Source organism: Metarhizium brunneum, chromosome 1 (genome assembly GCF_013426205.1).
Source record: "Metarhizium brunneum chromosome 1, complete sequence".
In the NCBI taxonomy this organism is placed as follows: Eukaryota; Fungi; Ascomycota; class Sordariomycetes; order Hypocreales; family Clavicipitaceae; genus Metarhizium; species Metarhizium brunneum.
The window spans coordinates 9,003,915-9,030,135 of NC_089422.1; the positions used below are offsets into that span (position 1 = coordinate 9,003,915).

The following is a 26,221-nucleotide window of genomic DNA, read 5'->3' on the forward strand; positions in this document are numbered from 1 at the left end:
TCCCATGATGTAGCATGGTTACCGAAACCAAGAGCAAAGTTGCCGTTCGGAAGGATCGACGCTGCAAGAGATTAACCGCCATTGCGTTGAGGGAGTGGTCTGGATCCAGCTGCAAAAGCACGGGACATCAACTGCCGTTGGGAATAAAGACGGATGGACGGCACAACATCCGCGGTGTAGAAGGCTGAGGCTGTTGAATTGCACTTCACTGGCCGGGACCAGGTTAGGTTGCATGTATGAGTGATGCTTGCCAGCCTTCGGTTGAACTAACCACACCGAAGAGCACAACCATGCAAAGGACAAGTCACAATTACCATGATCCCGAGGTCAGCAAACAGTCCCAGGGAGTCAGGCAGCTCGTATTCCCACCGGAGGGCTTTGCCCTGTTATTCGTTGCGTCGTCCTGGGGTGCGTTATCACAGCAACATCTGCTCTCCCTGTCACTGCGAGACAACCCAACCCATGCAATCCCACGATACGGCTCTCAAATCACTTCTTCTACTGGCTAAGATATCTGCAAGGCGACCAAAAGGCTGCCATTGCTCGGTGCGAACCACTTTCATCAGAGGCTCGATTGCGCGGCATAAGAACTGCCCTTAGGAGCCACATTTGTTCGAACCTGGAGCCCTCTCAATGTCTCGTCCCATTCTTACTCTTGAAGACATCCTTAACACAACAACTCACCCTGGAGAGCGTATCAGGTGTAGTCCTGTTGTGCGATAAACCCGAAATTCACAAGCGTCACACGAGAGTATCTCGGAATCATACCCACCCTTAACCGCCACACGTATACCCCTTAGACTATGGACTCGGCTCCATGGGATACAAAACCACTGTCACAGTCATTGGTGACCAATGAGCAACTCGGAGAAGGTACTCGTCTCTTGGAACCCACCTCTAGCTGCGATGAAGGCGGCTTTGAGTGCTTCCCGCGCCGTTGCGGCGCTAGCACCGAGTCACAGTGAGTTGGCCTATTACTTGGAAATGGTAATCCGAGATCTTAAAAGGATGTTGAATTGTGGTGTTAACAGCATTAACTAGTAGGACGTATTCATCCGTCGCGTCAACTGCTCAGCAACGCAACTTATCACCGATTCCGCTCAGGAGTCGCGTTAGACCAGTTGACAGAGATGAGGACTTCGTCTGCAGTGAAAATCCGGCGAGACCTGGGGGATCTCGTAAGCACAGAGGCCAGTATTTTGATGCGGCGTCGGGGTCAAGAATGCTTCTGCAACCAGATACTCGGTCCATATCTTCAGACCAGCTTGCCGCCGAAGTCAACGGCATCTATGCCGGACTGGTTCTACTCGAGAGCAAATCCATTGAATATGATAGCACACAAAAGGAGACTGACCTAAGTCAAGAGCAATATCACGCATTAATTTCCCTTCACCGGTCACTTCTCCATGAGCATCATGACTTTCTATTGGCATCCCAGCACCCATCGGCGAGCGCCGCGCTCCGAAGACTTGCATCTAAGTATTTTATACCTGCACGAATGTGGCGTCATGGTATACACTCGTTTCTAGAGCTTCTAAGGCGGAAACTGCCTGGTTCGCTCGAGCATATGCTTACATTCATTTATATCGCGTATACCATAATGGCACAGCTATATGAGGCAATTCCGTCGTTTGAGGACACGTGGATAGAGTGTCTTGGTGACTTGGCGCGTTACAGGATGGCAGTTGAAGATGATGATATCCGAGATCGAGAAATTTGGACTGGTGTATCAAGATTCTGGTATACCAAGGCTTCGGATAAGATACCAATGACTGGACGACTTTATCACCACCTAGCGATTTTGGCACGACCAAATGCCCTGCAACAGTTATACTATTATGCTAAATCTCTCTGCGTTCCAGTGCCATTCCCCAGCGCTAGGGATAGCGTCATGACGCTATTTGATCCCCTCTTGAATGCAAATCCAAGCGCTTCTCAACGTCTGGAGCCAGTTGATGTAGCTTTTGTGCGAGTTCATGGCATACTCTTCTCTGGCACGCATGAGGATCAGCTCGAGCCAGCGGTGAAGCAATTTCTGGAACTTCTGGATAATCGCATTGGAAGAGAACATGGAAATTGGCTTGAATCTGGGTAAGAGACGTCACTGTAATAACGTAAGATCTGCAACAAGCTAACTAGGCTAGGTATTTCATTGGCATCTCATTAAGCTGTCTGCTCCTAAGTTTTGGAGACGCGTCAAATGTCCTTATGAATGCCGTTTTGAAGAGTCAACAAACAGACGACATTATAATGCTTCCGGATCCGGTGCTGACTGACGCATTCAAAACGGCGGTGAGATTTACAGCTCGCACGTATGAGATTGTTATTGCTCGGTGGGGTGACAAGAACACGTTTCCCTGCCTTCATACCCTCCTAGTATTCTACTGGTTTATGATGGATTTTGACGTAGGGAGACAGTACTTAGAGGGCTCCCTCCCATGGGAACAGACTGCTTTACTACTTAACCATCTGTTACGGACCAGCGAGTATACGCCACGGTTAGATACTCCGGAAATTCCGTGGCCCGAAGTTGGTAAGGCGCATCCTCTTCCCGAAGACTATGCTATGCGTGGTTTAATCTATACTGGAACCTATTTCCCGAAGAACTGGTTTGATAATACGGCGATTGATGATGAAGAAAAGTACTTTGAGCCTGCGTCAACGGTTAGTAAACGTTGCGAAAGAATCCTATGGCTGGGTTATAGCATGGCAATGAGGAAAAGAAGACTACACTGGGACAAGAACACTAAGCAGTTTTCGGCTAAGAGTAATGAGAGTAATGACGACAACTAATCGACATATCATGACATTTCCGAGACCTCGAAACCGGCTTGATTAGGCAGTCGTGCTGGGGACTCTTCACGAGGGAAATAAAAGGGAACGACGAGCCGATCGCGGTCCGCAAAAGAAACACTTGAGAAACGAGCCTTCGAACACCCGAGGAGTCGCAGAACCCGTTTTTGTGCATCACTAATTTGGTCAAGCTGTATGGGAATGGAGGGAGGTGTAGATTAGCGGCGTCGACACAGACCGCTAGTTAGAATAGGTAACTGCTATATGTCACGGTGCTTGTATGTGCTATTCTTCTAGCTTTTTGTACTCCTCAATACCGCATATTCCGTCCAGCATAAGTTCATCTGAAGCCAACTTGCCCTGCAGAGTAGGAATACCCGCCTCGCAAGAATGTACTCAAGACTAATTCAGGACTACCACTGGTGTGAACCTATTGTCAGGTAAAATATACATATCAAGTCGTACATGTCGCACTTTATAACAGTTTGATTTGATCGTCTTTTGTGTGCTTCTTTGCATGCATATCTTTTGTCTCTATACATGCGTTTAATTTCCACATACGAAGTCATGCAAATGCGGGTAAGACGGTGGCAACAACGCAATATTAAATTGGCGCTCATTGAGTGCAGGAACGAACTGAAGAGAGCACATGTTGGTCGCAATGAGAACTTTCCCGAAATATAAATAATTACAAGTTCCCGCACGTTCAAATCCAACTATCCGTTTTTTTTTTGCCCATTCAACGTACATCTTAGTTGATTTAATTTGTCTTTTGCTCTTTCAAAAATGTCTGACAAAGACAGCACACTCTTTATTGGCGATTCGGACCCAACATGCCCAGCCGGAGTGACACCACAGCCGGATGGATATGTATTCGGGCAGTCATATCAGCAAACGTATCAAAAATTCTCCTGCAGTCGAATAGATATGTATCTGGGAAACATCCTTCCTGAATGGCCCATCTTTACACCGGATGAAGTATTGGCCATGCGACAGAAATATCTTGCTGGCCAGGGCTCCGACAACGATCGACTATCAATGTTGGTAATCATAGATTTAGCGGATACTATGAATCCAATTCATAGCCAGGATATTCAAGAGCTCCAATTCGGTCTTCGCTATAGGCGAACTATACAAACCCATGCACTCTTGGCACTGTACTGGAAGCGTCGCGGATTTCATGGATTTGCGAATGAACACATCACCAAGGCATTTGCTTTAGGATCCTCTTCTGGGTAGTCCTGAAATCGCATCCGATATGAGGACCCAAAGACTGATACTTCAGTAGGGTTCAGTGGAAAAATTCTAGCCTTGACGATCATTTCGCGGATATCGTTGCACTCTGGTGTTGCTGCTTTATTATCAGGTAAATTCCCTTTGTCGCCTTCCCCTATTCCTTGCCGCAGATAAACCCAACTGACACCAATAGCGAGTATCCTATTCACACAGACATGAATCCAGTTCCACCATCTTTATACAAATACCTGCCGTTACCATCCAAAGACGACATCGTACGAAAGTTTGGCACAAGTGCTGGAGCCTTTTTCGAACTCCGAGTCGCGTATATTTCACCACGGCTCACCTCAATTCCCCGGCCTCAGCTTGAGTGTCTGCCCCTAGAGCTTGTCGAAGTACCCACTCCTCTTGTAACGCTAAAAGAACGCTATATAAATACGCACGGCCTTTCAATAAACCCCCAACAAAGCCGCTTCACGTCTCTGGAGTCGTACATTAAGATGATTCAAGAATTCGAACCAGCTAACAGACGTTGGGCATTTCCGACGTAATTTTCCATTCACTCTTAGAACTCATGGGAGCAAGGGAAAATACTAACATCTTTTTAGAGAACGATTTTGTTTGTATCAGTTGACGGCCATATACTCCGATACGAATCAAAGATCTATTTGCATATTACTAGTTGAGAGGACGCTCAAGTTTTTAGACCCGGTTCCCGACTGCCTTACAACCATGGACATTAACTCAATTTGGGTCCTATGGTGGAAGTTATGGGGATATCCTTGCCTGCCACATTCCACATGAGGAGCCTCCGAGGCCGAGGTAACTCGAGGGCGTGGACAAGATTGGCGGTATGCATCATCGCCTTGTTGACAAATACAGACGACCGGTGACGCCTCATGCGGGCTAAGAATGGAAAAACCGGGAATATAAGCTGGAATGACAATCACATCAGAAGTGGAATGAAGATGATCGCTGAGCTGGCGCGTCGACCTCTGTAGGTATTTGCACACAGCTTGTTCTATGAAGCTGTCGAGGTAACATTGCCGGTTGCAGAGGACGCATTTGATGTAATGAAAAGGGCATAAAATGGACTCGCCTAGTCTAGATATTCCGCTTGCATCTACATGGATGTACCGTTGTCTTCTTGGTTTCATACGGCTATAGTCTCGCGTCGACAACCTGCTCCGCGAGTTTGTATCATTATAGGGGCAATAAGCGGTCTGCATGAGCAATACAGCACAGGGGGGATGTAGTTTTGTATTAATATAACGCCTTAAAAGTCTGCTCAGACCAAAAACCATCTGGTTGTGTGTAAGACTCGCGAATGAGGACTCAAGTGAGGAAATGATTTGACAAGTGACAACTAGCACTGTCACACCTTCACATTCATGCAAGCGTCTGTGTGACCTTTGGCGGCTCAAACTATGTGACAACAACTATCTTGGAAGAATACGGCGGGACTGCCCGCATGGACGTCACTTTTCGTAGCGTCTCTTTAGCTGTAGACAAGGCGGCGTGAGGTTCATGACTTGGTTTACGAGGGTCTGAATTCGGGTAGCAAAGCATCAGACGGGAAGGTGCAGACATAACTGACCGCCTCCCTTACTTTCTTGGAAGTGTTTTTAATTTGCACTTAACTCTGTGTTTCTTGTAGCATGTGGTTGAGCGGAGGACGTTGGACTTGGGGGCATCAAGGTATAAATTGCAGCACATCCCCTTCCGAGAAAGATCGCAATCTAAAGAGATATATCACACTGTTTGCAAAAACATACAATATCAATCTATCAGTTTGTTCGTTTTATTAGTTTCTCACTTCTCATAGCGCCTACTCCGGTCAACCGCAGTTTTTGCTACGCAGCCTTTTTATTTATTTGCTGACACGGATTTCGTCATCGATCACTCTCCGTCCATGCTCGTCTAGTCATTTTCACGAAAAATTCGCGGACATGGAGTCGAGCCGCAGCGCCCCAAAAATTGCAATACACGGCCACATAGCAAGACCTGGGGGGAAGTGCTCTGCGGTGGTGTACGATACAGCCAACCACGATTGGCATGGAGTAGAAGTCGAAGTAACCTGTCGCGGGGCTGAAGAAAAGACGACGGATATAACGTGGCTATCATGCATAATTGAAGAACATCTCAGGCGTAGTTACGTTGACATTAGGGAAGATCCGGACCATGAATGGAGTGCGGATGAGACGGACTGCCAGAATAACTCGTACACTATTCGAATATGGCCGCGCAGTAGGGTGCTGTTTTACGATCACAGAACCGACATATTCCAGCCCACAGCGTTGGACATAAAAAGCCCGCAGCCAATGGGTCACAGAGTTTACCGATGCTCTTGGAAAGGTCAGGAATGCGTTCTGAAGTACATTGAAACCGATACCGATGTGGGTGCGATTGAGCTCGAAATCGAAAAACGAAAAGATCTTATAAACAAGGCACAAATACCAGCGAACCAAGTCAATTCGGAAATGTCCAGACGCTTCTGTCTCGTTCCCATTCTCGCCGTTGTTGTGGCCGATTGGCAACCCAGAAAACCCAACACAGTTGTGGGCATCCTCATGCCTTATGCCGGCGAGGATTTGGGCATCTTGGCAAAGAATAGTGGAGGCAACCTACCCATTACACTTCAACAACTTCAAGACCTAGTCCGAGGCGTTCGAGAGCTTCGGAAGTACGAGCTTTTCCAGGGTGACATAAGGCCGTGGAACACGCTCCTTCAGCCTTCAACAACGGCTTCCAAGCCGCGTCTAATGCTCATCGATATCGACATGGAGCTCCCAGGATATCCTGGAGATGCAAAGGCATTAGGGAAACTACTGCAGTGGTGTCTCGAAAACTCGATGGCATTGAGTGAAGATAAACAAGCTAAAGTGAAGCTTATTAATGCCGTGAAAGCGCTCTTAAGTGAAAATTTCGACATGGCTATTGACTGCCTATCTGCGACAGAGCAGTCTATGCGACGAGGCCCCCCTTCTACGTAAGTGTTCAAGGTTTCCATCCATGACGTGGATTATGTTATTATGGACTAATATAGTGTATCTAGACATGCCAACAAGGTGGGCTAGATTGGGTGTAACAAAATTCCAATTGACACCGCTATACTAGGATAGGTCATCTAGATGAGCTCTCGTTCATGTGTCCAATATAAAGGGATCAGGAATTTCCATTGTTCTTAGGGTGACGCTATGCAACGGGCTAGAGCCAAAGAAGTCTGGCCCCGTCACAGTGCGCTGCCATATGGGATCGAAATCGGTTGATATGTTGCGTATAGATCTATGCCTCAACGGTAAAACTATCTGAGTATGCTTAGATATTGAGTATGCTTAGATATCTACCGTCGCGACAGCCAGCTTCCCCTTGCAACTCTTCACTCCCTTCAGCCCCTATTCTCAGAATTATCTTGAGATTTCGAAACCCATTGACTTGGCCTCCTTTATTGTCATATCATATTTGACCCATGTTTTGCTGTCACCCAATCCCTGTCCACTGAGATCGACGAACGTCCCCTCGAAATGTTTCTTTTCTTCGTCGGTGGCCCAGGGCCAGTTCTTGTAAGTTTTGTTGAAGTTGTGGGTGCTTATCTGTACTGTGGTTCCGTCGTGGAATGTATGGAAGAGAAGCCAAGTTGAGGGATTGTAGAACGACGCCGGTAAGAGTAGATATCCGGTCTCTTTCCAGGCTCGACATAGCGGAGAAAAGTCTTGGGCTTGTTCCATTATGATGTCTTTTATCGTATCTAGTGAGGGTATGAGGATTCGAACGACAGAAAATGGTTGTCGATATTCGAGGGCTGCCAACGTTTTATACCTCAGAACCACCTCTGTAGGGACAATGTCGAAAAGTTTTTTATGTCGAATTTGAATGCCGTCACAACCATGCTGTACCTTCAGCTGCTATGTTGATGATGACGGTTAGCCTAATGTTCTGATCAATGGCTTGTGTAGCTAACAAGGCCACTGATGCAGGTGCTAGAGGGGCTCAAATATCTGCTGCAATTGATGGTCTGCTGCCATGTCAAGTCTTTCTTGACCGGGCTTTGCTGTATAAAAGGTCGGACAACCCGCCGTTCTACCTCGCAATAAGGAGCTATTCAGTTTCACTCTTCCTTCGGCTCCCAGATATTTGTATGTATACTATATACAATATTGTTCTAGTCTCAAACCTAATTTTTCCTAGGTTCACCAAGGCATCGTATCTGCCTGGATGTAAGATGATTAGCTCTGGCAGATCAGGGTCTTGCAGCACCTGCGGGCACTTCAACGAAGTTCATCGCAGTGAACCGTGTGCAGCACGACGATGCCGCAGAAAGATCAAAGTTTGTGGCAGCACAGTTCACACCCTTATCCATATGGATGGCACTGTTGACGAGAATTGGACCGGATGGGTAGTTTGCAGGCCGTGTCCTGAGCATGGACGGGAGAGCAAGGATGTGGACTATAGTAGCTGTCCTGTTATCGCTAAGGATGATGAAGGCAATCTTGTTATCGTACAATACGGTGTAGAGTACTGAGTTGGTCTATCAGTTTTCTGGGAGGTAACAGATGTATTGCCGGTCACGAGCAAGATTTGTCGGCTAGTAATGCAATAACAAGATTAGTAGGCTGTTGGGAAAGCCATCAAGCAGTGTCAGATATCAGAACCTCAAAATGGGGTAAGTCGTTGCTTCTTACGATGCCGCGACGCGGCATTGTAGGTATCAGCAACGACTCCTCCTAGTCTTAGGATTGTATCAGACATGGTTCCTTCACAAGATAAATACCGCGTTCATTTCTATCTTTCATTTGTTCTTCAGATAATTCTCATACGGCGCCATTATACTCGATCTTTTGTGACCCTCACTTGTCTGACAAGCAGCTTGCGCGGGAAGACAATGAGCAGGTCTCAAGACAACGTGATTGAACCATTGCTCTGCTCACACGGTCGCTTACAGCGGTATTAACGGTGGCAATATCATCAGAAGCTGTCGATAGAGGGCTGGTTTTGACCGTGAATGGGGACCGATGACGTTAGTAAGTTTATTATCGAGACAGCTGGCGCGATATTGTCTGTGCAGCGACGCGGTGGTGACACCATTAGTTGGGTTGACAGGTTTGCTGCCTGATAAATCAGGCCGAGCGAGCTAGAGACTGTATTTAAGGCTCTCCATTCCTCCATTCAGCATGATCACAGGATACCCGAAAAGTAGCACCACCATTTTCACGTCAAACTTCCTCGATGGCCTTGAGCACCCTCAAGTCATCGTTGCCAACCTACTACCTAGAGGATGGCAGATGCCCTTCGACCAGACAACGAAACATACAAGTTTTATTATGAAGCAGGCTACCGGTTGTGGCATAGCCTTTGCTCAAGCTCAGACACATCTCCTTTGGATGCAACCAGCTTAGACATTGAAAATGCGTTTCCCCAGCATCCCTATTTTCCGCCACAGCTAGAGCTCGATCGCAATTCCTCTACCGTCCTATATGCGACGGGAACATCTACTTGGGAAACCAGCAATGGCAGTTGCAACCTACCCCCCTTGCAGATAGGACTTACCTTTGGAGTTACGATAGCCTGCCCAACCGCCATTTCTCTTCAATCGAGTCGCCTAATTGACAGCCCGAATCTCTTCGATGAGGAATCCAAGCATATGTTGGTTCTCACCCTCGCCTGGGCCTATGTACTATCTGCACGATGGACGGAGATCATTCCCGGGGCATCAACTATGTCATATACCGAAAGCGTGGCTACGCGCGACAGCCGTGACAACGCCCGCAACGGCGACGGCGATTTAATCGTGGACCTTGGTGACATTACATATGAAGCAGCGCGGTGGTGGGCGGCCATTCTTGCTCCCGAAGAAGGCTGGGGCGCTTGCATTTTTCACAACGGCAGGGTCTTAAAGTCGCCGTGGTCTGTAAAACTGGAGTCTTGCAGGACGTTGGCTCTACGTTATAACGCCGTACCCTCGCCTCTGGAGTGGCATTTTTCGGCATCTTTCTCCACTGCAATGGCTTACGTCCTTGACTACGCAATCTACCATGGACTTCAGAACCAAAGTCGAGCGGCATTTGCTGCCGCACTCCTGCTGCCGACACGCCACCGCATTTCGAAGCAGGTTCGCTGGCCCCGTATGCATCTTCCCCGCATGCAACGGTCGAAACCTTCCGTGGAACAGTACCTTCCGCCATGGGGGAGCAACAACTGTCAGTTGGATAGATTGCTCGCCCTTAGCTGCAATACTACAGGAGTAATCTCGCTCTTGTGCAGCACGTTTATTGAACCGGACATCCCGTGCAATGTCTGTGGCGCTTGGATTCAAGGCGCTTTTGCAATTCTTGACACACAAGTCGCCAAAGAGCCGCATATTCTGGCGCAAATGCTTATGTGCCGAGCTCCCAACTTGAATTTTCTGTGGTTAGGGGGCATACTTATGAACGTCCAGCACTACATCATGAAATGGGCTCGCCCTGTTGCGTTTCAGATTGATCTACATTCTGCGGCCTGGACAAACAGCTATGTTTCTTTCATCCAGAAACCTGTGTCGCGCACTGCTTCAAATGCGACAACGGTGCAGCGGTCGGACGAGGCTCGATTAATGTTCCTATCGCAGGCTGACCATCACAGCAATCCCCCTCTCGTCCCGTTCACGCCATTTGGCTCCATTGCCCTTAAAGACTGCATTCTCGAGGTGCAAATGCACGTCTCCTGCCCCGGCTATCACGGCTTAAGATATGCCGGTTGGGCATGGAACTGTAGGAACAACACTAAGATTGCCCAAGACCCAATTGAAAGCTCTTTTACACCCAGCTCGAAGGTAGATGATGCTGTTGCTGGCCATACTACCATTCACTATGACAACCTTGACCGTGACAGGGACTGTTCAGAGTCTATGACGCGAAACATGTTTAAGTGGCTTCGCGAAGCGGACGGGTTTCCCGTCGCCGAACGAGCTATCAGAGAGCATGAATGGATTAGCGGGGGGTGGAGCTCGGAGGAAGAAAGTGCCGCACCAGAGGGTGATGGAAAATCGACCACAAACCGACAGATTGGACCATGGATATGCCGGGGCATAACGACAAGATGTAACACAATTTGAACATGTTGTAGCCAGAGTGCATGACATCCACCACTAGCTTCTTTTAGGTGTTTGCCTAGGGCTCAAATTTGCTCATATAAGGAATTGACAAAGAGTGGCGAGCAACAACTGGCTATTCGCTAAATTGAAAGGCGGCTGACCATGCACTGGCTGGAATACAACTTCTTGGATCTCAAGGCACGACTCGGACTCAGACACAATCCAGTAGCTCCTTAATATTGCTGCAACGACATCTTCCTGCTCTCAGCCTTGCGTCCTTCAATTTTGGGGACGATTAACTTCCAGACGATGCTGACTGCGATGTTCAAGTTGGCCGGCCACGGCCGATTATGTCGGATAATGCCTCTGTAGACTGAAGTCGCAGAGCTTAGTGTAATGACTGGTTGTCATAGTGTCGGCTATCATGACTAAACTTAGCCAAAAATTAAATTCGGACAAAAAGAAGTTTTTTTGGTATTAAAAAGAGAGCTACAGACAGAGTCTACAGCACTCGCATCAACAAGAAGAATGATTTTATCAAGAAGCTTAGTTAACATAAGTCTCATAACGTGACAGATTGCACTCCATGGTCCAATTTGCATCGCTGCTGTGGGTCAGTAATTCTGGGCCAAACTTCGCCTGTTCCCAACGCATGGTGAATCCACTATTGTCACGTTATGAGACTCATTGTTAACTAAGCTTGTTTTACAAAAATTATTATTATTCGTGGTCGTGCTACAGATAAAGTCTACAGCCCTCTACTTAATACCAAAAAACATCCTTTCGTCCAAATTTAACTTTCAGCTAAGTTTAGTCATAATAGCCAACGCTATAACATCCAGCCATTACACCAAGCTCTGCGACTTCGGTCTACAGAGGCATTATCCGATAACTATCGACCAGTTTTGAGCAAATTTCTCGGAACTCTGCCGCGATATTATCGGAAACGCAAAAAAAAATCTCAGATTCTGGGTCAGGCGAACTGGGTTATGGATTTTGCCACCGTCTTGCAAATGCAAACTGCGGGGATAGGCGCGATTTTATACTCAGTGTATTGTCAAGCCACTGATTGAACTCACATATCGTGAACATTCTACGAACGATAGATAGAAGAATAAAATTACACACGTGCTACGAAACATAAGAGGCGGATTAGGTTGACAAATATTGTGATAACAACTTTGTCGTGGTGGCAACTGTCAAGCTTGCGACTGACGATTCAGACATATTCTTTGCTGGGCAACATGGTAGTGTGCTACATATGGCACGGACTCTACTAGCTCGAACTCCATGAAGGAGCGATGGGCACAAAAGGTAAATCCTTCTCTCTACCTATAAATGCGTTATCAGCTAACCACCTACATGTGACGGTACAAGGGCACGAGCAAGGTCAAGTGCGACTTGGATAAAGCGATTGTTCACAAGGAAAGTAAGAGCTTCCCAAGGAAGTTCAGACTCGAGCTATGTAAGTCCTGATGTGGGGCCGTTCCCTTACACTACAATGTGATTACCGGGAACTGAGAGAATGTATTACTTCCAATGGGATGTTCTGCAAGGAAGAGAGATAGTTTGGCGCAAAATGGTCGAGGAACGAAGAGCATTAGAAAGACAAAAATAAAACTCAATGCTCAAATGTCCAACTAGTTTCTCTGAGATAGCTAATTTGAATAGGGTTTCTGTTTTAGGGAAGTTGAAAGTTATAGCTCGGATATCCATTAGCTTAGTTGTGTCATTGTACTTAGATCACCCTTGACGGCTAAGTATGCTATCAGAAAGTCCGATTCGAATTATCAGAATCTTGCGTCGAGATCAAACCCATTCCACCTGTGGACTGTAGCGTAAACCATACATCAATGAGAGCTTAGCATGATTCCTTACGCTCATCGAATTCAGCGTACACAGACTCGTTCACTTTCTTCCGACGTACCGCTCGTAAATTCCAGAGGCACCGAGCGGCGACGGCACACATCATTACCACCAGAAGACTTGCAATCACGACAGGCGGAATCCACATTCGATCACTGCGTTGGAGAAAATGCTGCGCGACGGCGATACTGGCGCAGAGGTACGCCAGCAAGAAAGCCATTGCAAGGTCCTATAGGCAGAGTCAGAACTGGAAATATGCTCTAGTTATTGGAGTTCAACTTACTTGGAAGACAAGGAGGGAAAACACTCCATACCCGAGAATTGCCCAGACGAAAAAGAGACCAAAGCCCTCGATAGTGTCGTTGTAGCCGATTCCAGCTGTTACGGCAATTGCCCAGTTCCAAAGGATGGCAATAAAATTCCAGGCAAGAGGGCCGCAGATAACTGAAATGCGAGTGAAGTGTGAAAGCTTGCTATGCTTAAAGTAAAGCACAGAGAGGTTGACGAAATTGAGAATCAAGATACACTCGGCCCAGCCAAAGGCAGAGCGTACAAACAAGACCAGAAAAACAACGTGAAGTAAATTGTTGATGCTGAAATGATTGCTGATTGTGATGTAGCTGATGTCGTTAGAGGCCGCGAAAATATTGGCCAGCATGTGCACAAAGAGCGCGGCATGCATTCCTACCCTAATAGGTGATTTAGCTGCGGATCAGTCTGTTTGATGCTCGATACTAACCAGTAGGCAATGACCATGTTTGGATCAATGGTCAGGCCCGTCTCATACTGAAAATTCTGGTCCCAAATGCGCGCCCCGATGGTGGGACCATCTCGGGGTGCGCGGACCGTGTAGTAAATAGAGACACCGGCAGAGACCCCCCAAGTAAGCGCATCGATAACATGAGCGAGATCGAATCTTCGGTCAAGGTCCACTCTGGACACTTCGTTGACTATGTATGAAGATCAGTACAAGCTATGTGAGGGGGACAGCAGCCTGACGCTTACGAGAGGCCGGCTGCTTTTTCATGATGGCGTCTAGGCAGAACTGAATGCTAAGGTTTCTTTGATTTGATGAATATGTCTTAAGTGGCAAGAGGAACTTGGGAAGACAGGAAGTTGTCTGAGGTGTAGAAGAGGAAGCCGGGACTTATATAAGCCCAGGTCATAAACCCCGGCTTTCCTCATTCATCCTCGGTTTATCCTATGTAGCTCGTCCAACGTGATTTTAGTCTGCGCAGATACCGCCCGGGACTTTGTTGGCGCCTAGGTGCATACGACCTTATCCTCTTTCAGAGCAGCAAGGCATGTTTATGCCACAAATCGCGCAGGTCACATTACTGCATTTGGACACTGAATTGGATTGGTTGTTACACCCTCTGGGGCGCTCTTAAACTGTCTAACTTATGGTACCACTCTAATAGGTACTATCTACATTCAGTGTATTATCTGATTCAGTTTCCCCAAGCCCGGCCGAATCTCCGTGCTGGAGATTTTGACGGTTTCGCACTTTGACAGTACGTCGAGACATACTCAGAGGCTTCTAGGTACAACAGTAAGTTTAGTCTCCCCCGTACGCAATCACGTAGTCACTTGACACTCACCAGGTGCTTCAAAGCAAGAAGTTCGGCAGACAGCTTTTGTATCTGCTTCTCAGCATTTTGTTTCTCGAGACTCCTGACGTAATGCAAATGCTGAATTTCAGTCTGCAATCTGCAATTCTCTCTTGTCAAATTAAACAGCCGTGTTTCATACTGCGTTATGGAGCGTAAATGCATGATCTCTGAGCCCAGCGCATTGCGCTCTTGTAGGGATGTGAGTGGTGCTTTGACACCATGACTCTGAGCTTCTGAATGATCCATCGTAGAATGAGGTGAGGTGTGACTTTGCATTGTATGGCTTCCCTATTCACAAGGCATTACATACTGTATTTATATTTATGGAACCGGCGTTATCTTTGATCGGCCGATGGGCCCCGTCGGCTTCAGTTTCCGGACGGCCCCATATCGGGGCAAAGAGAAGGTGATGCCCCGGCTTTTTTTTTTTGTGATGAACCCCGAAGCCCCGCTATTTTCGCCGGATACAACACCCGCCCAGTATTGTGATTCCTACGGACGGCATGAAGCTAGGCGCCCATAATCCACGAAAGGGTGGAGACAAGGGTGAAATTTTCCAAATAGGTTACTCTGGTGAACATGGGTTGGGGGGTAACACGGCACGGCAAGTGCTGTTGGGAAACTTTGCTGCTGGGGTGCTTGATTTTAAAGTGGAGACAAGCTGTGATAGAGTTGCCTAGCTGTTACCTACCTAGGTACTTGCTCCTCGTTTATGCACCCAGCGGCTGGCTGAAGGACTCCCCAACTCGAGTGCTTCGATCACATCACATTAATAACGACGCATGCAAATGCATTACAAACTCAAGTGGCAATCTATTAATCATTCTATAGCTTACAAGGCCCAGGACCAGGGTGTGGCGTCGCGAAGGTTGTTAAACACCTTTCCAGTTCGAGCCAGAGCGCCAAGTTGCCATTTCTGGCCAACTGCAGGTGGACCAATCGAGCTCCGGAACGACTCGGCTCTCAGCGCATCCGGCTCCGTCAAGTTCAACGCAACGAGGTTGCTAAGGCGCCGGAGCCTGTTTAGGGGAAGATCCACGCTATGTGAGGCGAATGTCATTCGGGACTGTCGATAACAAGACTCGAATGTATCATGTACTGAGAAAATGCGACCGTCAAATTCTGTCCAGGATATTCCATCAATATTATCTCGTCTTTCTGCCAGCCAGGCGTCAAGCAGTGCGTGGTGCGATGGCCGAATGAAGGACCGATACAGGGCCCCATAATCAAGCAGGAAGGACTGGGAGTCTCTGAGTGATCGCGTAACTGGCCCTCCGCGTTTGGCCCGATGGAAAGTAAACCCTTGATGTCTGTATTTCTTCACGTCAAGGTGGGCGTTCTTGTATTTCTGGCCCGGCCATGGTCTCCACATAGATGAGTGTTTGTCCTTAGACTGGGTGTAGTACATGTGGCCCGCGCACCATCCACTGATGAAGCACTGAACATGGCTGGCGTAAAAGTCTTTGATAAAGCTCATGCAGCTGTTGATGCCTGAATAAGAAGAGCCGATAATTAGTTCGACGCCCTGAGACCCTGAACTGGTTTGTATGTATCCTTGAAGAACACTGAGTGCTTCTCTCGCGCTGCTTGTGTCCTGACTATGCGGAAAAGCTGACTCTTCTGAAGCAATGCCCAAGGTCGGCTTTTCCAGATCAGATAAATGGCAGGCGTCCGAATTGAGCCTGTTGCCGCAGTTCATCTCCTTGTATGCCTTTAATCTGCCGTAGAGCTCTGTTCCGAGTAAATTTTCCGCTGCGGCTGGTTCAAGGGATTCTGCCCTTGAGTTGAGACACTCGAGATCCGCACTTGAGATGGAGGCCGTTCCAAGTGGGCGAAGCGATCTTGCCACTTCAGCTGCATCAAGCTGCCACGAGACCCCGCAAATTTCCAACACATTGACCATGTCTAATACTGATTCCTTGTATCCGGGAACGAAGAAAGTCCATGCCGAGTCTTCACTTGACGATGGGAGGAAGAACCCCAAAGCGCGCGGACCAGTGATAACACAGCCCGAATCAAACATGGCGGACAATAATGTCAGTGGGTACCGGAACGTTCGCGACAAATACCCAACGGGATCAGCTCGCGACTCGTAGCACTGTTTGAGTATCGGGCTGTAGGAAAAAGCTTTTCTCAAGACACAGGCATCTCCTATATCGAGATTTTTCATGACGTTTTGAAGGGCTGTAGATTTTTCTGCGAAAGACATCTTGAGGGAAGGTGGGAAAAGAGTTTGGCAGTGTTCTAGATGTGTGGCGTTGGTACAGAAGATGGTCGAGATGCTGAAAAAAAAAAATAGCCCTCTCACTTGAGCCTTAGCACCTTTAAATAGTTACATGCTCTGATATGTCTAATAAAAAGAGCAGGTTTATCATTCGACTTGATCTCACGTTTGTACGTGTTTCGCAGCTGAATGCCTTGATGCCTCTCTTGCTCAACAGTCTGGTACTAAATCTAGTTCTGGTCATACTAGGCTGGGCCGTCTCAAAGCGCTAGCTGAGGGCGCGAGAGCACCACTATCTTTAGTCACAGCGGCTGTCTTCAACCGACCACATTTCTTATTCCTCATAATTCGGCAAACAGCATTGAGTAGTTAGTTTTTGAGCGCTTAGCACACCTGCAGGCTTCCGGCATTGGAAGATTGCTAATATTTCGGTCTCGCAATGGCTGTGAGAAGACCCTGCTTAGATTAGTAAAATTGCAATTTCGTAATAAGGTACAAATTCTCTCTAAGAAATTAGGAATTGCATGGAGAGGCAATTTGATCTCGTCCTGGCGGTGAGCGTGGGCGCAACTCGACGCCGGTTGACCGTTATGGGTGGAACAGCGGACATGCACGGTAATCCTAGGTGTAATGGGACGCTACGCTTTCGGGGGCTTATCCCCTAAGTTTTCACATGGGCTTTAAACAATTAGGGAAGTTGCTGGTATGATCCAGGAGGTGGTGCCGGTAGCCTCGCTTGCAAGGTTACCACCACTCAAAGGGTGCTGGTAGCTTGCTTCAGAATGCTACTGGTATCAGCGAGTTATCGGTAACATTCATCGGTCGGCTGCCAGTAGTAGTGGTTTGCTAACTAAAAGTTACTAATAACACGGCTCTTGAAAGCCATCGGGTGCTGGTAAACGATACGGAATGAGTACCTGGTACTAGAAGATGTGGCCAGCGTTACTGGCAGCACCAATTTTCTCAAACGCGTTGGCGACTGGCAGCTGGCTTCACCAATGAGCCGCGAGTCGGCGGCCGGTTACAAGGATGTTGGGGTTTGCGCAGATGCAGGCAAATTGATATGTCATTATTTTTTCTATAACTAACACTAGCTGAGAATGGTCTGATGTGTACCTAGTAAATAGACTAGCTAGACGACAAGATGCCCTGCAGTAGCCATACGGCGACCGAGACCTAGGCTTAGGGTGTGATCTTCTGTGAGTCCGCCCCCGCCTTCCCCGGCGACTCTTGGTTCGAAAGTCGTCACTTTGGCGTGAAGACCGACGGTTGCGAGATGATTCAATCCGGTCTAGTCCATTTTGTGGCTTTAGTAAATGTAATACTGACGAGACTTACTGGTTACCCTACAGTTTGGTGACGGCATAAGCGCACGCAAAGGCAACTGAAAGCTTGACGAGAGTCATGATTGCAATGTATCCTGGGTGGCATCTATGTTGCCGTTGTACGATGGGACATTGTGCCTCTTTGTAGAGTAGCTCTATTTAATCGAAGAGAGCTTGCGGCAATCTAGGCAACCTTTCCACATTGTGTTGGACCAGTGTTGGCAACTGGCAGATCTAGGCGCTTTCAGCCCACCACAGTTTTTCTCGGTTGTCATTGCCACCATGTCGTGCGTATACCCCAATCCGAGCTGCATAAAAAGCGCCGCAGCCCTTTGCTTGTGTTTCAAGCGGCGCATCTTAAAATTAACTTTCACTCCTCACAATGCCCGTTGCGTTGCCCACTTTTCGCCAGCTCCTTGCTCAGCTCGGGTATGGTGACTTCGGTCACCCCCAGACAACGATCTTCGTCCATGACATACTGGTCTTTTTGAAAGCCATAAATCCTATGAAATTCACGTATTGTCCATCTTACGATGCTACGCTTGAGGTTTATCATGGGCTTTCACGGCATTTTTTAAACCTACTCGGACGCGGCGATATTTATTGGCCAGCAACTGGAGACGCTGGCCTTGTGTATGCCGCCAATCTCCAGAAGTAAGCTCTTTATTGTATCTCATTAATTACGACTCTAGTTAACACGTCAGGTAGAATCCAGACACTTGTTGGGTATCTTTTTTTTCGCCTTGCTGAGGAAATTCGGCGCTGGAGGCGGACGCCTTCTTGTCGAAGTCGCGATGTTAGAGACGGCTTCAGTCTCGAAACACTCTTGACAAACAACAATGCTAATAGCATAATCCAACAGGATATCATTACTGACTATATGACAAATACCTGCCACATTGGCAGTTTCCAGTTCAAATATAGCCTAGGAGAAGACTTCAATGGGTACATGAGCTATAAAACGTGGGAGCCTCCACATAAGTTTAAAGTCACGTCGCTCTCAGAGCTCATGAGCGAACTACCTGGAGCGGGTGACGCATCTGGTGTAAGAATTTCATTCACTGGACCTGGTTTTTGTATTAGGGGAGTTACTGTTGATGAGAGTGACTTTAAGAGACTAAAGGTTGAGCTGAACGACCAAGTCTGCCGACTCTTGATCAACCGCAAAACAGTTTGGGATAACTTCAATGTACATGTCCAGATAATGATTCTTAGAGAGGTTCGACCTACGAGTCACTGGATCTTCTCGGAATAGATGAAGAATGCCGAACGCCGAGCTATACGGACATTATTTAGGCTGCCCTTCGCTTAGTAGTCAGTGTCACCATTTTGTGATTGTGACGGCCCGTGCAGCCTGCCAGCCAGGGTAAATCGCACAGGTTGGGCGGAAGGTGGGACGTGCATCTGGCCATGGAGGAAAGACGTGGGGGAGTCAACTCCACATACTGAAGCACCTGAAGCATGAACGGTAGGGTTGGCGTCTGCCATTGTGAGGCTTACTAGCGTAGGCCTCATTGTCTGTCATTGGGGCCCACATAGTGCGGACCGTACCGTCGGTAACCAACTAAAAGCGATAGTCACAGCCACGCCAGTCGTCGTCTTCATTTGGCCAACAGGCTTCCTTCACAAAAAACAGGCCACATGTGCACATCTCCTGAAAGCCCCAGTTTTTATTATTCAAGTGCCATATACATCCCGTGCCCTAGTGTTGAACTATTGCAGAATCGACAATTTGCTTTCGTAATGTCTCCAATAAGAAGGCGAAGTTCTCTTCACGAATCCCCCTGTCCCACCTCCGCCACCCGAATCAGCGCCTCTTGTTTGGTGATTGCGGATAGTCTTCCGCCTTCCGTTTCTGACCCCGACTCCCATTGTGGCAGTGCATACCATTCAGAAGCATCGGCGATGGTCGGCTGTTCTGGCTGACTGGTGGAGGCAGCAGCAACGGGGAAGGGGTTGACAGGTCTCGCTGCGGCTCTTGCGTGCTCACAGCTGCGGCAGCGAACCTGTTGAGCGGGCTGGCTACCGGGACAGGGGAGTGCTCTAGTCGTGGATGAGGGTCAAGGTACAGGGTAATTCCGTGGCACTCATCCCCCTGGAGGTACAAGTCCGTGTGGATAGACAAGAACGGGCCTGGGCATGTTGACGGCACGGTATGAGGGAAGAAAGTCAAAGAGACTCTAGGAATATTGCTGCTGTCAACGATCTGTGGCTCCACATCGTCTGTTCGCCCGGGTGAGGGTGTTGGGAACCACAGACTGATTCCGCCATCTTCATCAGTCAGTGATTCCAGCGTCGCGATGCCACGGTGCAGTTGGTCTTTGCACTCCAGAACCACATAGACTCCAGGCCGTCCACGGTTGTTGGCGTCGACAACTTTGCAGGTAATTGGTGCCATATTGTCGTTTATGGTAGTTTCCGTTGATTATGATTCTTTGCACTGGTATATATATCTCGCCTCAACGAACTTCGGCGGCTAACGATCTTCAAGATCTACGGAGTATCTTTACTTTAAATCTGTCATTTTGGCCTTCAAGTGCGGGACGAGGTTTAGGACCTGATCTAATGGTCCCACGCTCATCCGCTTCTCGATTTACCAGCTTGCAAGGCCCCGGGCCGTCTCCACTCTTTTACGGCTTACCGCCGTGATGTCGGCCGGTTCTCTTGCGCCAATGTTGCATCCTTCACTCGAGATTTTGGGGGTGTGGGCGGCGGGTTGGGGATATGGGCAGTGCTGGTTTCTCGGGCGTGCACTTGCATGTCCAGTCGCATTCGGCACCTGGGCGCTTGCGCGTGTCCGGGATCAATAGTATAAGGACAACGTCGTGTATTTATTTTAAACTGGAGAAATAATCATCCCTAGACAGGCTAAAATTGCGGAGGAGACCGACCCCCTTGCGCCTCTCATCTCGCTTTGCACGGCGTCTTCCGCTGCAGTTGCGTCCCAGGTGGCCTCCACCACAGTCTCTCGATAACCCTAGAACGCAGAGCAAATGGTATTTGATAACGTGGGCTAGCCCATCATCCTGCCTTTTTATGTATTGCCTGTAGGCAGAAAGTTGTTGTTGTAGCGCGATATTCTGGCTGTCTGCCTCATGAAGAGATATACACAGGCCGGCGTTTTGTTTCTGAAGCTGAGATACTTGTCCTCTCAGTGCATTGGCAGTGTCTTGGCTCTTGGCAGATTGGCCAGGTAAGACCAGACGACGATTGGCAATGGGGTGGTGTATGCCTCTTTCGCTCAAGTCGGCTTGCTCGAGCAGGGATGGGAGCTTTTTGGACGTGTAGTTAGCCATGGTGAATCGGCGGCGATTCGTTTGCACTTGGATGGCCACGTATGCAGGCAAGATGGACATTGAAGTAGTATGACGGCTTAAATCAATTTCTCACACAAAAAACTAAAATCGTACACGGATTACCTTCCAACGTTCATGCAGCCTCTGTCACTTGCCCCGCTCAACCCCCACCCGTGTGTCCGTTGGTTGCGCATTAGCCCTGTTTCTCAAGATCTTCCTCGAGATTTACGCCAAGAATGTGTGGCACCAATCCCCTGGTAAAGTCTCGAAGACTTTGCTTCAGGTCCTCAACTACCTTGATCATGCCTTCAATGACTGCCAGGCGACTAAGCATGTCGGAAACATGGTTGCCCATCTGATCCATGGTTCTATTTCCAGCAGTTGCGGTCTGCTCCAAGTTGGCCATACGTTCGTTCATCCCAATCAACATCCTGAGTGGTGACTAGGTCAGCATGCGAGTTCGCCATCCTCAATGTCGTTAGAAAGGACCTACCATCTCAAATCGTCGTTGGTGGTAAGTGCGGCATGTAATGTAGATTGATCGTAGGGTGGCAAGGCACTCCCACTGAATGCCCCATCAACTTGAAGCAAACTACTATTAAATCCAGACCATTGTGCCCCTGGATTAAGTGCAGTTTGCCCAGAAACGGTTGGCTCGCAGAGCATTGTTGCTGATGAGTTTATGGGGAGAGTAGACGAGTCGTGATCCAACTGTGGAACAGCAGAATTGGATACGCTGCTACGCTGTGGATTTTTGGGCGTTGATGGCCCTTGTGTGCTCGCTGACATATTGAAGGTGAAGTAAGACATGATGCTGTTGCATGAGAGGAGTTGGACAAACAGGAGTTGACTGACGTTTGCGCCATCTCCGAGCAAGGCCGCAATTAAATAAACACACATTGCACAGATTTCCTGGTAAGCGCCCGTTAAAGTAAGGCAATCCTAGAGATCACACCAGGATACAATTAAATATAAACGGACTTAAAAATAGGTACGTCTCTTGGGTACAAAATGGCCCGATTGACTGCTCTTGCTTCCGAGCCAACAGCATCACTAGAAATAATTAACGGCAAAGAAATGTATCGCAACGACGTCTTTTCGATTCTGGCGTGCCTGCTATGGCCGGCCACTGCAATCCATAGCATGTGCCTCACCTCCCCGGTCGTCTCCCTTGAGGCTGGACAATCGGTCTTGTCGGCTCAGTCAGTTGCATCCCGAGGACCATGACGCGGACACTTGCTAACCCGCCTACACAGCATTAACGCTCCTCAGTCCACAAGATGTCAAGCCACCATGAGTTTTGGCGATTCCTCTTTCCTCCCTCTGCGCTTCAACTTCTCCACCACACCATGTGAAGGCCAACTGATCGCAAAATTTACCACCCCTGCGGAGGTCCCCAATGGGGAAGCAGATATCTTTTGGTGAGCACAATAACCATTCCATTGCAAACAGGTCGACTAACTGTGGTAGGCAATGCGCCGGACTGGCTCCATACTGCTATCAGGCGAATATAACGAATGGCACATCTGATCCTACCATGCAGCTTGATAGGGAGGCACAAGTTGGATGCATTAACGAGGTACTCAGAACAACCAGTGTCCTTGTTGTCAAAACCATGTCCACTCGTACAACAACCGAAACTGCAGTGTCAGTCTTTACCTGGACAACGACTAGTTTCCCTAGATCACAGGAGACATCACCCACAGTCACACTCCCGTCCCAGTCATGGGTCACTTCTGGGGTGGCAACACCATCATCTACAGTGATGAACAAGGATCCAACGGGGACGGACACAACAGCCGCCCGGGCTCCGGCTGCTGACTCCGTTCGAGTGGAGATCCCCCGGTCCGATATGATCGGAAGAACTGTTAGAACCACATCTCCCTTGCCTGTGACAACAGACACAGTCTTTGACAGTGGCGCTTCCAAGGTCACCACCCCTCTTGTCACCTCTGCGGTGACTACATTTTTGACGACGACACTATTGCGGACCGTAACGGTTAGTTGCGCAGCAGGGAGCGCAACAGGGAAGGCATAAATGGATCTTAGCTTGTGCATATTAGACTCTGGTCGGACGTGTTGTTGAGCTAGTTTAGGTACTGAAATACATACTTCATCGATTTCCTCTCCGCCTGGTTTGCTTTTACGCATACTTGCAAATTTCCTCTGAAAGCATCTGATAATGCCTGACAGCCGTCTGCTTCCACTGCGACCTGCCCAAACAAAGCAGGATGTGATTATAGGCTCAAGTGATCCTCGGCAAAGCCCGTCATCTTCTCTCAAGCTGGTTCTAGAGCAAGCAAACGCAGGATCGTCCAATACTTGCCGGGCCATTCATGCTCTATGGAGCCAGGATGTGAAAGAAGTTACCTCGAGAATGTATCTGGTTGAGGCAAGCCTAAGTGCGTCTCAGGATGAAATGGCAAGGTGCGATGAGCAGCACGAAGAGGACATGCACAAACTTCGGACCAAGATGTATGTTCTGGAGGAGAAGGTTCATGTCCTACAAGAAGACATGCTGAATTCCCGACAAGAGCACTATGATTTCAGCCAGGAATTACGTGCCGAGTTACATCGGACTCGAGAGCGTTTGCATCAAATAACAGGAGATATCCAAGTACTGAAAGACAATGAGGTTCGCATTTATGTATCTTCTTTCTCATGGCACATTAGCTACTTACACGTAGAGAGTCCAGGCTTAGTCGAAGTTGCGAATAGCTCAGAGGGATTCGACTCTGCCTCCAGCCCAGCAACACCGGAAGCGATAGATGCCTGGGGCACCAAATAGCCAGATGGCTTCTCCATGCAATATTCCTTCTTGGTGAAGTCATCTGGACCGAGTAAAACCGGCAGAGGGTACATATTAGCCTAGAGCAGGTTAGAAATATGTCACACACATATTGCCTCGTACGCCATACCATCTCATCTTGTGAAGGTGGAGTGAAGTCGCTGGAGTATTGCCAGATTTTGTTATCCTTTCTGCTGCATACGCACAGGTAAACATCTACTTCGCAGTCCTTCTGTTGATCGTGTACCTTCTTCAGAAAATTCCGTCTCCGCTTAGAGAAACGGCTGGATCGGTTCTTTTGTACCCGTTGCAGGTCACTGATTCTGACCGGTCGGCAATCCTTTGATGGATTGCACATTATATGATCGCTATATATCCGTGCAAGTTCGTTCCCCATAAACGGTGAGAATCTTGCGAAACATCTAAAAGACGTGAGCTGGATAATCACTTTACCTGGTGTGGAAAACCTGCTGATTGCAAGTCATGTTGGTTCACTCGTGCCTTGTTGCAGGCTGAGGCCTAATCCCTAACTACTCGTAACCTCTATACCAGTTGCCAATTTTAACTTTAGTACACCTGCTACTGCCAGGGTATATGCCATAGAGGTTCGGGGCTTCTTAAAAATAGGTCACCTAGCATTGCAGTTTGCCGCGCGCTTGGCATGTGAGGAAGTTTTGGTGTCCCGACCACCACACATCTGGCACGCTATAGCTCGCGGATTATGGTCTACGTTTAGTGAGAGAACTCCTGGTATTATTCCTGTCTGAAGTTGTAAACTAATACGATTACCATGGAAAAGAATCCGCATATTGCAGCGCCAAAAATCACCCAGCCATAGATCACGCCTTGGCCTATCACGGCGGTGAACCCCATACTCGTGATTGCTCTCGTCGCATTTGTTAGTGAGACGACCGCCATGACTGGTGGAGGCAGCAGCAACGGGGAAGGGGTTGACAGGTCTCGCTGCGGCTCTTGCGTGCTCACAGCTGCGGCAGCGAACCTGTTGAGCGGGCTGGCTACCGGGACAGGGGAGTGCTCTAGTCGTGGATGAGGGTCAAGGTACAGGGTAATTCCGTGGCACTCATCCCCCTGGAGGTACAAGTCCGTGTGGATAGACAAGAACGGGCCTGGGCATGTTGACGGCACGGTATGAGGGAAGAAAGTCAAAGAGACTCTAGGAATATTGCTGCTGTCAACGATCTGTGGCTCCACATCGTCTGTTCGCCCGGGTGAGGGTGTTGGGAACCACAGACTGATTCCGCCATCTTCATCAGTCAGTGATTCCAGCGTCGCGATGCCACGGTGCAGTTGGTCTTTGCACTCCAGAACCACATAGACTCCAGGCCGTCCACGGTTGTTGGCGTCGACAACTTTGCAGGTAATTGGTGCCATATTGTCGTTTATGGTAGTTTCCGTTGATTATGATTCTTTGCACTGGTATATATATCTCGCCTCAACGAACTTCGGCGGCTAACGATCTTCAAGATCTACGGAGTATCTTTACTTTAAATCTGTCATTTTGGCCTTCAAGTGCGGGACGAGGTTTAGGACCTGATCTAATGGTCCCACGCTCATCCGCTTCTCGATTTACCAGCTTGCAAGGCCCCGGGCCGTCTCCACTCTTTTACGGCTTACCGCCGTGATGTCGGCCGGTTCTCTTGCGCCAATGTTGCATCCTTCACTCGAGATTTTGGGGGTGTGGGCGGCGGGTTGGGGATATGGGCAGTGCTGGTTTCTCGGGCGTGCACTTGCATGTCCAGTCGCATTCGGCACCTGGGCGCTTGCGCGTGTCCGGGATCAATAGTATAAGGACAACGTCGTGTATTTATTTTAAACTGGAGAAATAATCATCCCTAGACAGGCTAAAATTGCGGAGGAGACCGACCCCCTTGCGCCTCTCATCTCGCTTTGCACGGCGTCTTCCGCTGCAGTTGCGTCCCAGGTGGCCTCCACCACAGTCTCTCGATAACCCTAGAACGCAGAGCAAATGGTATTTGATAACGTGGGCTAG

At 48.5% G+C, this 26,221-nt stretch overlaps 12 protein-coding genes across 12 annotated transcripts; 6 read left to right on the forward strand and 6 right to left on the reverse strand.

Moving 5' to 3' along the window:
• Positions 1-803: 803 nt before the first annotated feature.
• G6M90_00g027640 (uncharacterized protein) lies at positions 804-2,793 on the forward strand (the record flags this gene model as incomplete). Its single annotated transcript, XM_066129991.1, has 3 exons — positions 804-961; positions 1,045-2,091; positions 2,145-2,793. 3 exons carry the CDS (start codon positions 804-806, stop codon positions 2,791-2,793), a joined length of 1,854 nt encoding a protein of 617 aa, XP_065985930.1.
• Positions 2,794-3,579: 786 nt separating this feature from the next.
• On the forward strand, positions 3,580-4,833 carry G6M90_00g027650 (uncharacterized protein; the record flags this gene model as incomplete). Its single annotated transcript, XM_066129992.1, has 4 exons — positions 3,580-4,028; positions 4,082-4,159; positions 4,223-4,576; positions 4,638-4,833. The coding sequence occupies 4 exons, from the start codon at positions 3,580-3,582 to the stop codon at positions 4,831-4,833; spliced, it is 1,077 nt and encodes a 358-aa protein (XP_065985645.1).
• Positions 4,834-5,978: 1,145 nt separating this feature from the next.
• On the forward strand, positions 5,979-7,106 carry G6M90_00g027660 (uncharacterized protein; the record flags this gene model as incomplete). The annotated part of the gene is made up of 2 exons (XM_066129993.1): positions 5,979-7,018; positions 7,085-7,106. 2 exons carry the CDS (start codon positions 5,979-5,981, stop codon positions 7,104-7,106), a joined length of 1,062 nt encoding a protein of 353 aa, XP_065985955.1.
• A 330-nt stretch (positions 7,107-7,436) lies between these two features.
• On the reverse strand, positions 7,437-7,757 carry G6M90_00g027670 (uncharacterized protein; the record flags this gene model as incomplete). The annotated part of the gene is made up of 1 exon (XM_066129994.1): positions 7,437-7,757. One exon carries the CDS (start codon positions 7,755-7,757, stop codon positions 7,437-7,439), a length of 321 nt encoding a protein of 106 aa, XP_065985665.1.
• A 1,547-nt stretch (positions 7,758-9,304) lies between these two features.
• On the forward strand, positions 9,305-11,119 carry G6M90_00g027680 (uncharacterized protein; the record flags this gene model as incomplete). Its single annotated transcript, XM_066129995.1, has 1 exon — positions 9,305-11,119. One exon carries the CDS (start codon positions 9,305-9,307, stop codon positions 11,117-11,119), a length of 1,815 nt encoding a protein of 604 aa, XP_065986065.1.
• Positions 11,120-12,959: 1,840 nt separating this feature from the next.
• G6M90_00g027690 (uncharacterized protein) lies at positions 12,960-13,991 on the reverse strand (the record flags this gene model as incomplete). The annotated part of the gene is made up of 4 exons (XM_014685897.1): positions 12,960-13,193; positions 13,248-13,653; positions 13,704-13,914; positions 13,970-13,991. 4 exons carry the CDS (start codon positions 13,989-13,991, stop codon positions 12,960-12,962), a joined length of 873 nt encoding a protein of 290 aa, XP_014541383.1.
• Positions 13,992-15,409: 1,418 nt separating this feature from the next.
• G6M90_00g027700 (uncharacterized protein) lies at positions 15,410-16,786 on the reverse strand (the record flags this gene model as incomplete). Its single annotated transcript, XM_014685896.2, has 1 exon — positions 15,410-16,786. The coding sequence occupies one exon, from the start codon at positions 16,784-16,786 to the stop codon at positions 15,410-15,412; it is 1,377 nt and encodes a 458-aa protein (XP_014541382.1).
• A 3,147-nt stretch (positions 16,787-19,933) lies between these two features.
• G6M90_00g027710 (uncharacterized protein) lies at positions 19,934-20,524 on the reverse strand (the record flags this gene model as incomplete). Its single annotated transcript, XM_014685895.2, has 1 exon — positions 19,934-20,524. The coding sequence occupies one exon, from the start codon at positions 20,522-20,524 to the stop codon at positions 19,934-19,936; it is 591 nt and encodes a 196-aa protein (XP_014541381.1).
• Positions 20,525-21,615: 1,091 nt separating this feature from the next.
• G6M90_00g027720 (uncharacterized protein) lies at positions 21,616-22,232 on the reverse strand (the record flags this gene model as incomplete). The annotated part of the gene is made up of 2 exons (XM_014684309.1): positions 21,616-21,853; positions 21,916-22,232. The coding sequence occupies 2 exons, from the start codon at positions 22,230-22,232 to the stop codon at positions 21,616-21,618; spliced, it is 555 nt and encodes a 184-aa protein (XP_014539795.1).
• Positions 22,233-22,715: 483 nt separating this feature from the next.
• G6M90_00g027730 (uncharacterized protein) lies at positions 22,716-23,460 on the forward strand (the record flags this gene model as incomplete). Its single annotated transcript, XM_014684308.2, has 2 exons — positions 22,716-22,843; positions 22,893-23,460. 2 exons carry the CDS (start codon positions 22,716-22,718, stop codon positions 23,458-23,460), a joined length of 696 nt encoding a protein of 231 aa, XP_014539794.2.
• A 144-nt stretch (positions 23,461-23,604) lies between these two features.
• Positions 23,605-24,210, forward strand: G6M90_00g027740 (uncharacterized protein; the record flags this gene model as incomplete). The annotated part of the gene is made up of 1 exon (XM_066129996.1): positions 23,605-24,210. The coding sequence occupies one exon, from the start codon at positions 23,605-23,607 to the stop codon at positions 24,208-24,210; it is 606 nt and encodes a 201-aa protein (XP_065985880.1).
• A 753-nt stretch (positions 24,211-24,963) lies between these two features.
• On the reverse strand, positions 24,964-25,602 carry G6M90_00g027750 (uncharacterized protein; the record flags this gene model as incomplete). Its single annotated transcript, XM_066129997.1, has 1 exon — positions 24,964-25,602. One exon carries the CDS (start codon positions 25,600-25,602, stop codon positions 24,964-24,966), a length of 639 nt encoding a protein of 212 aa, XP_065985604.1.
• Between the last annotated feature and the right edge of the window lie 619 nt (positions 25,603-26,221).